Genomic DNA, 13,838 nt, shown 5'->3' with positions numbered 1-13,838 from the left:
GAAAGCAGTAACACACCAGCATCTGAAGCAATTCCAACACCACATTGGAGAAGTTAAAGGGTGTGTACAGGCTTAAGAACTATGTTTAGTGCTTCAATGTGATTTTGCTGAGAACTGGTCTGTAATTCTCCCACAAGAACAAGAGTATCATTCGAGTAATGCCCACATTTCAATTTTTACAGGAGCGACTTTTTCAAAACAAGACCACAAGTGTTGCATTCTTAAGTGATGAGACAGGACATGACTCGGCACATGCTTTGCTAGCAATGCACAAGATTCTTGAACCGCTAACAGGAGCAGAAAAGATTATTTCTGTTGGTGTTCCTGTCATCCTAAAATCATTACCAGCAACTGAGTAAGTCACTTGTGTCAACTGACTGGGCATACTGGTCACAGGAAGGGACCTTGTGATAGTGTAAGCACCATGCTATAAAACAATCTCTCCAGACCAAATACAGCTGCAATTCAGAATGCTGAGGATTTTATGAGAAATTTGAAATCTTACACATACACAGCCCTCATTTTTTGTCCAAAGAGGAAATGTAAGAATTCCGTGAGCAGAAAAAGAAGAACAGGCCAAATAAACTACACATGTTAAAGGAATTCAGAAGACATTTTTGGACTCCAAGTGATGGGCGAACACATATTGCCCACACTTTAAAGAGCAAGAAAGAAGACATCTCAATTTGTCTGGAAAACACCTTAGAAATAGCAGGCTAATATTCAAATTCACAAGCTGAGAAGGGGGCCATTTGTGGCATGTGTGTACTACTGTGACTGTTGATGATGATGATGAGCGTTTGGCGTCATTGGCCGGGAGGCCCCTCGCGGGGCAGGTCCGGCCGCCTTGGCGCAGGTCTTATTACATTCGGCGCCACATTGGGCGACCTGCACGCCGGATGGGGATGAAATGATGATGAACACAACACAACACCCAGCCCCTGAGCGGAGAAAATCTCCGACCCAGCCGGGAATCGAACCCGGGCCCGGAGGACGGCAAGCCGTCACGCTGACCACTCAGCTACTGTGACTGTTGGATTGCAGAGATTACAGACAGTGGTTAGGAGTTAAACAAAACTGTAGTGAACTTTATGCTACCACATGGGCCAGCTGCTGGATATAGGTTTCACACTGAAGGACAACAACAATGCCATCAGTGCTTACTTCCTGTTCACAATGTTTCGAAGACTAAGTGCTCCATTTCCTATTGGTTCAACAGGAATGCATCACTGTATCAAAGAAAGATAATGAAATAGCGGAACACATTTTTAGTTCATTAACTGGCTACTTTAAGTACAAAGCAAAGTCCACAGAAGTTGTATAAACTGAAACCTTGATGTCTTTGGACGTTTCACATACATTTTGTGAACCATTTAAAATGCTCGAGAAACAAGTCTTACTCATCTTTCGAAACTAAATTTATGTTAAATAGTGCTAGGTTTTGATTTTTATGAGCCAGTTATGTGATAATATAACAAGCTTTATGTACAGCCAAAAATTTTAATAGTTTATAAAACCTATTCAACCTAAGAGGGAAAGCTCTCCTTTTCAGGGAATGTAAAACTACATGGTACTAATCAACAGAGAGGAGAAAAGGAAATTATGGATTGGCATTTTGGGGAGGGGGGGGGGGGATCCCCTAGATTAATTAAAAAAATTCAGAAGACTATAGCAAAATGACAAATCCAAATGGAGGCTTTCTTTGTAATAATAAAACAATTAGCTTTAAAATAAAGTATCTAGAACTAATTCTGATATACAGCATTTACATTTTTCCCCCAACATTCCCATTTTCAAAACAGTATGTGCAGTGCCATCTTTGGAGAGCTGTATTTCCGAGCAGAAAACAAAACAAATCTGAGTTCCTTACTTAGTCCTTCATTTGAAATGATGCTAAATCCACTAACATTCAAGACTATGAAGGTAAGATTTTTTCCTACCATGCATAAGTTGGTATGGACTACTCTACATCACAATTTGGGAGCAAATTATATAAAGAAAACACGAAGGACATAAGTGTTTAAATAAAATTCAAAACCTACAATAGATTCTTCTGTAACATGAGTAACAAAAGACCGTAAAATTTAATTTCCAAGTGCACCACTACAAATCACAAGTTGAACAGCATGATTTGACTGTCAAATATTCATACTGCTCTGAATACAAAGGGTGGGAGAGTAATTGTTGCATTAACAGTGACACCACTGTACCTAGGGCCACTTCTGTTGCGATTGATTTAATAAATTTAGCTTAACAATTTGTCAACTTGTTATGTTTAGGCAAACAGTGCATTAAACAAATATTTTCCAAAAAACTTTATCCCCAAAGAGTCAAAAGAAAACTTGTTATTAGAGCTTTTGGAAGTTAGCTTAAAACTAATGGAAAGAACTGGTACATCATCAGTTCTTTGATTTACTTTGTGTATAAATTTACAATTTGCACCTCATGCTGCAGTATAGCTGATTCAATGAAGTACAGTATATTTACAGTAAAATTTACGAAATTTACACCAGATGTTAAGCACAAAGAAGTGAATATGTTTCTATGAGTTGACCAGATGCCCTTTGTTCAGATAAGCTTTGCAAAAGTTGTCAGCAATATTAGAGAGATCGACATATTCCAAGCAAATCGTGACAAATGTAAACGCCATCAACTTTTTAAAAGCATTTTAGACAAGATTTTTGGACTACAGTTTCATCAACTGAAAGTTCATTTATATATTTTGTATTTGCTACAGAAGATTATGCACTGCCTCAAAGTTTTACAGTGATCCCCACCTAGATCCATGCCTCTAGTCACAGGGTTTGGAAGTGACCATCTGATCTTTACAATATGTGAACGTGACAAATAACTTCAATTTATTAGACAACCTTAAAGTACAAAACATGACAAGTTATATGTACACATTATAAGAACTGAAGAGCTACATCATTAGAAAAAAAAATGCAGAAAAGAATAGTCTCACTTTAACAGGGTGAAAAGTTCTATAGTAGTAGCAGTCAATTTCCCTCCAATAGTTCATAGAACTGCCAACCAACTGAATATCAAAAAACTCCATGTCCATAATGTTTTCCTAAATAATGTGACTCTAGGGACACTGGTCTACCTACCATTCGTTCAACTCCACCTCACCTCAACAATGATCTACGGCCACGAAACAATTTCACCCATCAAAATACTTTTCCATCATTAGCATCTATTCCAATCCTCATAAAGGTAGATAGTACTGCTTTTTAGCATGACGAACAGCTGTAGCAAAATAACTTCTTAATTCAAATCAACATTGCCAATCCGCACATTTTTTAACAACGCTAACCTTAGCACTGCAATAATAATGATTGGCCTATTAACACAGACTCGCTAGTAAACAAAGGGAGTACTATCAAAGACAAAACAATTTACAAATCTGCGCAATATCCGCAAAGCACGGTTAATACTCCAATAAACTGCAAGATTCTTAACTCTTGTTCACAAATTCAATGCAGCACTGAACAGGTTAAGTTGAATTTAGTCGTTGGGTCTATATACGTTCAAACAACGCATCATAGTTAAACCACGACACAAAATCTGTTTGATAGTAATGCAGACATAACGTACACCTTTCAGGAGAACTTCGTAGAACTCAACAGTAAACTACTTCAAAAATATTGAAAGCACAAGCAATGTAGCTAATACATAAGCACACCTGCTCAATGCAATTACAGCGTGATTGGCAACGTTTATTAGCATGTTGCTGCAAAAGCCTAAACATGAATTGCATCTTGTGTACTACAAACACAAAATGGAAGTTACGAAACTAAAGTCTCTGATAAAAAAATGTGGATAGTACCACAGAGTCAACACTTACGTTTCCCACAACCTTCAACTTTATGTATTCTGAGTTGCCGTCTCCAGGCCCGGCGTCAGGTTTTTGTTCCTAAAAACGCAAACCCAGAGATCATTACCACACCCACAACTATATATCCAAGAAAGCATCTCATTAACTTACAAATTATGTAATAACCACATGACTACATCAAATACCTGATTTTCCGACATCTTCCACAAACGTTACTATCCACGCGCCAGAAAACTTCAACCCACAATATGGCGCCAAGCTTTGTCAAAGACCCAGCCAGTATTTGTAAGTTCTACAACGTTATCGAAGTGCGTTCAGTGCCCAATAAATATTAACGATATATCGAAACGAAATGATAAACATCAACGGTACAGAACTGAGTATCAGTTTAAAACACTAAAGTTAAACTGATGATGTAATGAGTACATAATTCAGATAGAAAAATTCATTATAAAAATCCGCTCCTCACAATGGACTTATCATCATCTTGATAATTCTCGGAAACTTTTCACAAAAAACTCAAAACTATTACATCGAAATAATCGAATTTATTCTTCCATAAGAATGAAATACTATATAAAAATTGCATGGAAAGTTAACAAATTAAGGGAAAATAATTATAGGCAGCGTATGATAATACTTTCACAATACATTGACGTAAAATATTGTTTAACATAACATTATATTAGTCTACATAAGTCACTGTCTACTCCCCCCCCCCCCCCCCCCCCCCATGTGGGGCCTCTTAAGATGTGGATAAAAGTCAAAGATATATGTTTTATTTAGGCGTAATATAACCGAATGACTTGACATGATGAAACATAACTGCATTACAGTGCGACTGTTAATTATAAAACGGTCGAAAACAATAATCTTACAAGATTCTACGAAATTGCTCTTCAATGAGGTAGGAGTTGCCTAGCAGGCTCTAGGATCTGAAGTACATATCAGCCTATATATTTGATACTTAACCAAATTACGTGACCCTATTGAGGTCTTTATAGAGGTATTCTTTGATACTAGGGTTATATCATTAAAAAACATTAATGAGAAAGAGAGAGTGGAGCAGTCAACAGGATATTCTCTGTCTAATACCTCATGAAATTCTTATACACCTTAGTATTCTTACACACTGCTATATTATCAAAATACTATTCCTCTAAGTTGAATTCGCCATGAAAATATTACATATCTTATTAATGAATGTAAACATATAGTATAAACTAGTCTCCTCATTTTTATGTCACCTGTACTGTTAATCATAACTACTGCAAATACAGGCGAACAATGGCTCTTCATTAATTCTAGGATATGGATTATGTCACCTAGGTAGTAATTTATTTACAGTCTTTAAACTATTAAGTTGCCTATTTCTTCATTTACACTTTTCGAGTGTAAGACCTTTATTGGTAATGAAGATAATGAACTTCTTCGTGAAGTATTGAATCACATAAAACGAGCCTTGTCCAAAATTTAATGACAATTCATTTAAATGGAACCAGCTGTTGATGTTTTCATTTATTTCATTCGTGGAAGGAGAACAATGACACCTTTTAACATGTGGAAGGTCATTTATATGTATTGTAAACAACAATAGACATAAGAGAGGATCCTGCAGCACACTATACCTGATTACTGCTAAGTGTAATGTAACACCAAACAAGGTAAATATGACCTGTTTAGTTGCAACTGTTACTAAGTGTTCAAAAGTGTATTGTCCATTATCATCTCAGTTTTTTGAAAACATTGGAGATAATGAGATGGGATAGTAATTCTTCGTTCATGTTTTCTTTCATTTTCTGTGAGTATCTCGAAACAGTATGCTTAAATTTCTTTGGGGAAATACCATCTTGAAAATATATATAATATTATAATATTATATACACAATTCAACTCAAAAACATTTTATTGCTTTGTCACTGGTTTCCTCAGAAATATTCAAATATTTATTCTTAAGAGAGTCAATATCACTCAAAACTGCTTTTGAAGACATAACAGATAGTCGAATTTTATCAAACTTTCTCAGGACTACTGTTTTTATAAACTGAAATCTATCTATTAAACAAGTGCTCAGACCTAAATTATTTGCTGCTTAAAGAAAAAGCCATTAACTGATCATTTTATTATTTACCTTTAAATAAATTTTCCACCAATTCTCTTGCTGGAGAGGTAACATCAGTTCCTGTCAGATTACTGAATTTAAACGCTTGTTGGGCTTGACTAACAATTGGATGGATGACCACCAGGTCTGTTGAATGCTGTTGGCAAGCAGGTTGCACTCAGCCATTGTCAGGCAAATTGAGGTGCTACTTGATTAAGAAGGAGTGGCTCCAGTCACGAAAACTAACAATGGCTGGGAGAGCGGTGTGCTGATTTCATGCCCCTCCATATCTGCATCCAGTGATGTGTATAGGTTGAGGGTGACACGGCGGTCGGTCATTACCATTAGGGTCTTCCAAGACCTGTTTGGATGGAGTTTAGTTTTAGTTCAGTAAATAAATTTCCTCATTTCTCCTGACTAATTGTTTGTTGCATTCAAAGTAATTCTTAAGCTGAATTACATCTTTTTGCCCTTATACCTTTTTCGAATAGTTATAAATTCAGAAGCTAGTACTCTGGTTATGGTAAAGTGTCAACTGCCTACCATGAGGTTGCTAGCCTCGTTCCTAAATAGTATAATGCTGGCTGTGATGTTACAGATGCCCACTCAGTTGTCATAACATCTTCAGTCTGTGTCTGCCTGTCAAAATTGTCAGGTTCATGTTGTACTCAGCTTCAAGCCACCATCATCAATGGGTATATTCTTAGATATTTTGATCTCTATAGCTTCCAAAACCATTATTCCTCACACTTTCAGAGATATAGTGAAATGCAATTTTATGCTCATCTTCCAAAACATGTTATTGCATGATTAGTACGCTAAAGAAGTTATTTGTTTGATAGCAGTTACTTTGCTTTATCACACACATAAACAAAAAGCTTTTTTATTATAACATACCAATACTCTAAAACCTGCATTTTTAACACATTTCTTTACTTCTATTGTTGTCTGTATGTTGCAATATTTATATTGACCATCTGCCTTAACCAAGATCACGCATTTCTCAACCGTTTTACGAGACGTGAGGTGAGGGAATTACCAGTTTTCCAGCATTTTTATCATATACATCAGCCTACTGACTTCATTTCCCTTTTTCTCCCTGTTTTCATTTATCCATATTTTTCGAGACTTCTTTCTCCATCTTAGTCAACCTACTGACCTAATTTGTACTTATAATTTTGTTGTGATCCTCACATCACTTCCATACATCTACTTTAATTCATATCAAAACGCTTTGGCTTGCCTCTAATGGCATCATTTTATTATCATCTCTTACCTACAGACAATCTTACTTCCAACTGAAAGTTATTAATGTATGCAGAGTTTCTTGTTTCAGAATTTACGAATTACCAGATTCAATTACTTCTCTTAACACAAAGTGTCGGTATTTTACTGTTACTAATCCTTTTTGTGGATCTCTTTTATTATTTATGGGCTTTAGTCATTATTTTTCTATCATGGGCAATAATAATTTACTGACTGCTATTTTAACATTTAGAATTTACTGTTGCAAAATAACTCTCATTTTCTTTTATAAGTAATCATTTAGGTATTGTCATTTTTGGGAATCGTTCTTGTTTACTAGAAAGCTTTTGTAAACTAATAGCATATGCACAATATGAAGGAATATATTCCTTACTTCCTCAAGATAGAACAGAAGAAGAGACTTAAACTTGGAAAGGGAGAAAAGTTTCATCCAGATGGCACCACCCAGTATGCCAGACTGTCTACCCACCAAGTGGCAGACTTCCTACAAAATCTAGTATAGATAGGACAGAGAATGAAAACTGAAAGAAGGTTTCACTCAGCATGGACCCCACAATACACCAAACTGTGTATCTGCCTAACAGTGCTTGACTCCCTACAGAACTTGGTAGAGATAGGACAAAAGAAGATAATCAAACCTGGAAGGGAAATAAAGTTTCATTCAGCTGGAACTCCACAGTATGCCAAACGGTGTACCCACCAAAGAATGGGAGACTCCCTATAGAATTCTGTCAGTATCAATTTGAGGGGCTTCAGATCTACAGTGTTTCGTAGACCTAGCTTTTTCTTACTTTTCAGGTACTTCAAACACTCTGCGTTTGCATGAGGCCTACCTATTATTATCCTCAATGGTCCTTGATAAACATGTGTAATCTTCTTTGTTTCCACTGAAATTTTCTTAGATTTTTCTTTAGTTTTGACTAACACTAGTTCACCAATGTTAAAACTAGTGGGGGAAGATTTGGCGATATGCTCTCATTTTCTGTCCAACCTTGATCTGTCGATTGTCCTTTAGCTCCTATTGCTTTGAGGATATAGTTCTCTTCCACATTAGCATTTTGCACATTATTCCTAAATTCAGTATCTTGCCGAAAATATCCCTTACTCCTCATCACTCTGATAGGTAGATCTCATGCTTCATTATTACTGCCTACATATGAAAGGCTCTGTAATCACTCGAGAATCCGATAAAGTTAATGCTAAGTGGCTCTGGTCAAAGTCGATCTTTCTTTGATAGTTCATTAAAAATCTGTGCCAATTAACATCTCAGTACTCAAACTGAGAACGATTGAACAAGAATGATCTATTAGTACATCACCTATACCAGTTGATGTCAAAGCTTGATGCTGTATTGCACTAGAAAGTTTTCCAGTACCATCTATTAGTCTTACATCAGTAACTTTCATGACTGTTCACTCATTCTTGTTAGAAATAGAATCAAACTATCAAGAAAATAATGCACTGTTACTCTCGAGAAGTTAGTTTTTATAATAGGATTAGTTACTCGAGTCTGAAAAGGTTCCTCATAAAAGTCATCTAATAAATCTTTTTCAGTCTGTTTCCAGGTAAAATAGTTTTGTTCAGTTCCAAGTACATTTATACTTTGGGTCATAGGTTCATTAATCTCTACATTCTCAGCTGCCTTTTCCAACCGGTCCACCAATTTTAAATCAAAGCACTTGACGACGTTCTCTACTTTCGTTCGTTGCACGTCAGCTACACAACTCTCTGTCTCTGAGCAACTGCATCCCCACACAACATTGTTATCTATAACACTGTCCTCAAATTTCACAGATTGTGACAAGTAAACACAGCTAATAGATTCCTTGACCTTGACCTCGTTATTATTGCTACCCCCTTATTTCAACAATTCCTCCTCTTCAAAACTTTGCAAAACTGACTCTACTTCCTTTGCTGAAACTTTAGCCTTCAGACTCTCATTATTGTCAAAGGTGTAAGCCTTTGCATCATCTTCGTCCTTGTCTGATTCAACCCTGTAATTTGTTCCTTCCTATTGCCTGTAGCATTTTCCTTTTCCTTCTTTACCCATTTTTCTAATGTGTCCAAAATACTGTCAATTACATAACAAGAGTGGTTTAGCAGGTCACTGGTACTGTCTGTTCCTGTTACATCATCCCTGTTGTCAGTCTGCGTATGCTTACTGAGTGTGGGCTGCATTTTTGTTACTGGCTGTGTTAATGTTTCTGACTGGTGAGTGACAGTTTTCCCATAGATGGGAGTCAATTTTCCACATTCTATTGTGTTCATTCGACTCAGATCGGGTAGCGTTCATCTTGTCTCACTGGCATATTATTCAATTTTCTTAGTCATTATAATTATCGCTAAAGCGTGGTGGCTGTCTGTCTCAATAGTGGGAGAAATGGGCATCACTCCACTATCCAATGGTGCCAAATTTATTCAAGATGGCGGCTATATGTGTGGCACTTGGACTGACGTCATGGAGGGAAATTCAAATTTTGGTAGGTAATAGGACGATTGGGCTACCTCCACTAACTTAACTCCACCCTCCTCTATCCCTGGAAATGGCAGGAATTCAAAAATGGCGGGAAATTTACATTTATTGACGAGAGTATCAAATTTTGTGTCTATACCTTGAGGTCTGGGGAACAAATGACCTAGTACACAACACCACCACCAGAGGGCGCTGTTGGCAGTCCCCAGTCCCTCCCCCATTGCCTCCCCTTCCTTCCCCTAGTTGGAAACTGGTGGGAAATACGCTCAGTCTGTGTCGAGTTGCTGGACTGAGAGGATCTCACATTGGTAGGCTAGTGTACTGTGCATGAGGTTTTGTTTAACCAATTTGTTTAAGAATATTGTTTATTTATTTCTGAAATAGCAATGCACCTCAAAATTGAGACTGGTGTTTAAACACTTTACACAATATTAAACAATTACAGATTTTTTATTCTGATAGTGAAATGAACAATGTAATTATACTGTCACATATTGTGTTAAATAAATGTGAAAAGCTTTGTTGCGGGCACTCCATGCACCAGAGCCATGGCTACTGGAAGAAGCCACACGCTAGGCGACACCACACCAGCCACCAGCCAGGGCCGCCTAAGCACTTCCTTCAGTGCTGGGAATTACTGCAGCCTTCATGGCAACTGGGTACCTGTTGTTGTTGAACACAAACTGCTTCAGGACTTATTAACTCTGTTGTGTAAGCAATGTGCAGAAATTGTCACAAACATGACTTGAATATGTCACAGGAACTAAATGTACCACTGCCCAAAGAGAGAGAGAGCTTTGCAGATGATGAAAGAATATTTAAACAATTTGCAATCCCTGTGTATACATGTACTTGACAGATGTCCTATTTACTGAGTTAGTGGCAGCATGGCATGTAATTTCACATGTCAAACATCGCTGCTATGTCTTTGTCTCTTTCCTCACAGCATATATTCTCCACTGCTTTTATCAGACTCATGTGAGCATAGTATAATTTCTGAACTGCGATCGGAGATGAAGAGTGAGTGCTATACACCTACAGAAATCTACATTGTGTGTGTATAACAAAGAATCTACGTTGTTTTCTTTGGTGTAGAGGAAAGTAGTTTTATCATCTTAATGTTTGTCACTGTAGTGAGTGGGATAGAAAACTTGCATGTATGTCAGATGTTGGACATACATGTTCTGCATTAGAGTATTAAGCGTGTTGCACTCCGCATGACTAATACTTTGGAAACCATCTGGCTTTAACATTATAGTGTGTTTAAGTGCAGAAATATGTAGCCTTAGGAGTGCATGTGTTTATGTTCTAGGACCATTTCTCTCTTACCAATGCCTGTTTGGTACTGACCCCAGATACTAGAACAATAGGTTGATTTACATAAAATGCCTCAAACGCTGTTCGTCTCGAGCTCCATTATGCATAAACCACATGTTTCTTCTTAAACATCTGTTATATCATTACAATACTCTCATATCTAGTATACATCGATAAAGGGTGTTAACTTCGTCGACATGAGCGCATCTGGAGAGGTCTTGTGCGCTTGGATGAGTGCTGTGAGTAAGGTTGGTGCAGAACAGTCTTCAGTGAACAGCAGTTATGGACTCAGCTCTCTCTGCTCCTTCACGAGGTGTGGAGTGTAGTGGGTGCAGTACCTTCCTACTTCTGGTCAGCTGTAAATTAAATTGGCAACAGTGTTGCAGGGAGGGTCGGTCAAAGACACTGAAGGAAGATCTTTCAGTTTCCAACTTTATTCTAAAAATGAGACAATGCTCTGTGACTCCCATCCACATAGAGGCAATCGTAATCGTAAATTACACACTATGGTCAAAGTGCTAGAAATATGTAGATAACCTAACTGCATCGGAGTAGGACATTGTCTGGTATACTTTGGTACATATGTTCGAGAATTAATATTGGATGGATGTACTGCACAGTCATCTATCTACATTCGTGATCTAGTATATGGTACTCGGAAAGTAGTGGAGGGGCGTTTAGCGATGATGCAGAAATTGGGTAGCATACTGCTATGTCATTGGTCGGTGTTGAAATTACGGAAAAACCGATAAAATTGATAAACTTGATCGCACTATCATCTGTGGTGCTTTTTACAGTACATTGTCCCATATTGATGGTGTCTTGTTCATCCCATCCACTCAATGGTACGCTGTTGATTACAACATATGATTGACTCAGGCCACTTGTTTCAGATGGGGAGAGTCTTGGTGGGAGCAACACCTTCCAGCCAGCACCAAATCAATGATCGTGTGCATGACTGCTGTATGAGGAATCAATCAAAATGAAAAACCAAGACGTCTGCTAAGATAAGATTAAATGAAGAGGTTATCAACTTCGGACAGCTGTCAGCAAATGCTCTGCAATGCCGCAAACTCTTCCAGTTTCCATATGTTATGATATCTTGTGCATTTTCGTCAGTAATAAACACCGCCTCTGTCTTTTATTTCAATTATCCTGTGTACTGTGGGAGCAGCAGCATAATTTACACTGTGCATTGTTCAGTTTTCTGTGAGAGCCAATGGATCGAAATGTGCTAATGTTGGTTTTGTGCTTGACACGGACCTCGAAGTCATGGTGGAAAACAAAATGTATGGCTGTGTACACAGCTGTAGTCTTAAACTTGAAACGCGTACGTTTCATAGGCAGCGATGGCGAGCCACAGAATCTCTGACCAGAGAGCATGTAGTCAGCTCAGTTGCGAGAGAGTAATAGCGCGCGAGAGTTCAGTTCTGCTGCGAGAGAGTAGTTGCATGTAGGGAGTCGGTAGGTGCAGTTGCGAGTTAGCAGTTGTGTGTGACGAGTCGGCGGGCGTCAACATGGCATTCTGGTCAAGATTCAGGACGAGGTATATTGTTAAATAAGGTAATGAAGCAGCTTTGTGCACATCTGATAATGTAATGTAAATTAATTGTAACTAATTTGTTCAAGAATCGCCCCAATAATAATTTCGTTTTGAAACCAACCATGTTTAACAAAGAATCCCTTTTTTGAAATAATATTTTCCTCGCATTTCCTTAAAGAAAAGTTTCCCATAAATTAAAAAAAAGAAAGGAATATATTTGCGATGCATTTCCTCCAAGCTATGGCGAAAAATAAGAGCAGATGCAGTATTACTGAGGTAAGAATTTGAGTTTAATCAGGGCCTAAAGATCGACATTTCGGTCTATTTGCGATTTCATTGTCACTGAGATTTCATTTTTTATTGAACTGACTTTCTTTTTTTTTTTGTGGGAGGTTACACATAGGTCAGATTGGTAGTTCTCATTTATTTGTCATTGTCAATGAATTATTTTATTTGCTGGGAGGTTACACTAGGTTATATTCTGGTTAACATTCAATTTTTTGTCATTTGCATTTCTCTTGGGAGGTTACACTTGGCGACATCTGGACCAGGATCGTATTTGGTTCAAATGGCTCTGAGCACTATGGGACTCAACTGCTGTGGTCATAAGTCCCCTAGAACTTAGAACTACTTAAACCTAACTAACCTAAGGACATCACACACATCCATGCCCAAGGCAGGATTCGAACCTGCGACCATAGCGGTCGTGCGGTTCCAGACTATAGCGCCTTTAACCGCTCAGCCACTCCGGCCGGCCAGGATCGTATTTCTTTGAGAATCTTCTGAAAAGTAGTCAGATATCTGCTCTTATTTGCTTTAATATAATTAGCATTTGGTGCAACGCTTTTACTAATTTTGTGACTTTCTTTCCTCAGATAATCGGCAATTCGTTGCTCTGTTGTATTTGTGTTTGTTGCTTTTTGCATTGTGCTTATTTCATGTGTGAATAATTGTGACTATAGTAAAAATGCCGCGAAAGACTGTGAATAGTGTATCGCGAGGTATTATGAATGAAATTACCGACTTAAACAACTTCACCGATAGTACTTGTGACACGCAGTGTAATGATGACAATCCTGCGTTCACTGACAATTAGTGTGTTCCAACCACTAATGATGACTTTTATCTTAATCATGAACGAACGAACTCAATTGTCTCCTCTGTTAATTTGACGACAATTGATGACACGGGGCGTTCTATTGTAATGAGCGCTGCCCATCTTAATGCACCCGGTTTGAAAAATTCAAGTGACGAACAGACAAATTTGTCTAATGAAAATGAACAGTATACACAAAATACG

The 13,838-nt window shown here is 37.8% G+C and overlaps 1 protein-coding gene across 1 annotated transcript in view; it reads right to left on the bottom strand.

The window, feature by feature from the left end:
* LOC126175865 (small ubiquitin-related modifier-like) overlaps nucleotides 1-4,158 on the bottom strand; it is a 48,003-nt gene extending 43,845 nt beyond the window's left edge. The window contains exons 1-2 of the mRNA XM_049922879.1: nucleotides 4,024-4,158; nucleotides 3,848-3,916 (exon numbers count right to left, since the gene is read on the bottom strand). Of these exons, the coding sequence (XP_049778836.1) occupies nucleotides 3,848-3,916; nucleotides 4,024-4,038 (84 nt within the window). The 5' untranslated portion in view covers nucleotides 4,039-4,158. The remainder of the gene's footprint in view (nucleotides 1-3,847; nucleotides 3,917-4,023) is intronic.
* Nucleotides 4,159-13,838: the final 9,680 nt, after the last annotated feature.

Source organism: Schistocerca cancellata, chromosome 3 (genome assembly GCF_023864275.1).
Source record: "Schistocerca cancellata isolate TAMUIC-IGC-003103 chromosome 3, iqSchCanc2.1, whole genome shotgun sequence".
NCBI lineage: Eukaryota > Metazoa > Arthropoda > Insecta > Orthoptera > Acrididae > Schistocerca > Schistocerca cancellata.
The sequence above is the reverse complement of the archived record's forward strand: the minus strand, read 5'-3'. Positions and strand labels throughout refer to the sequence as shown.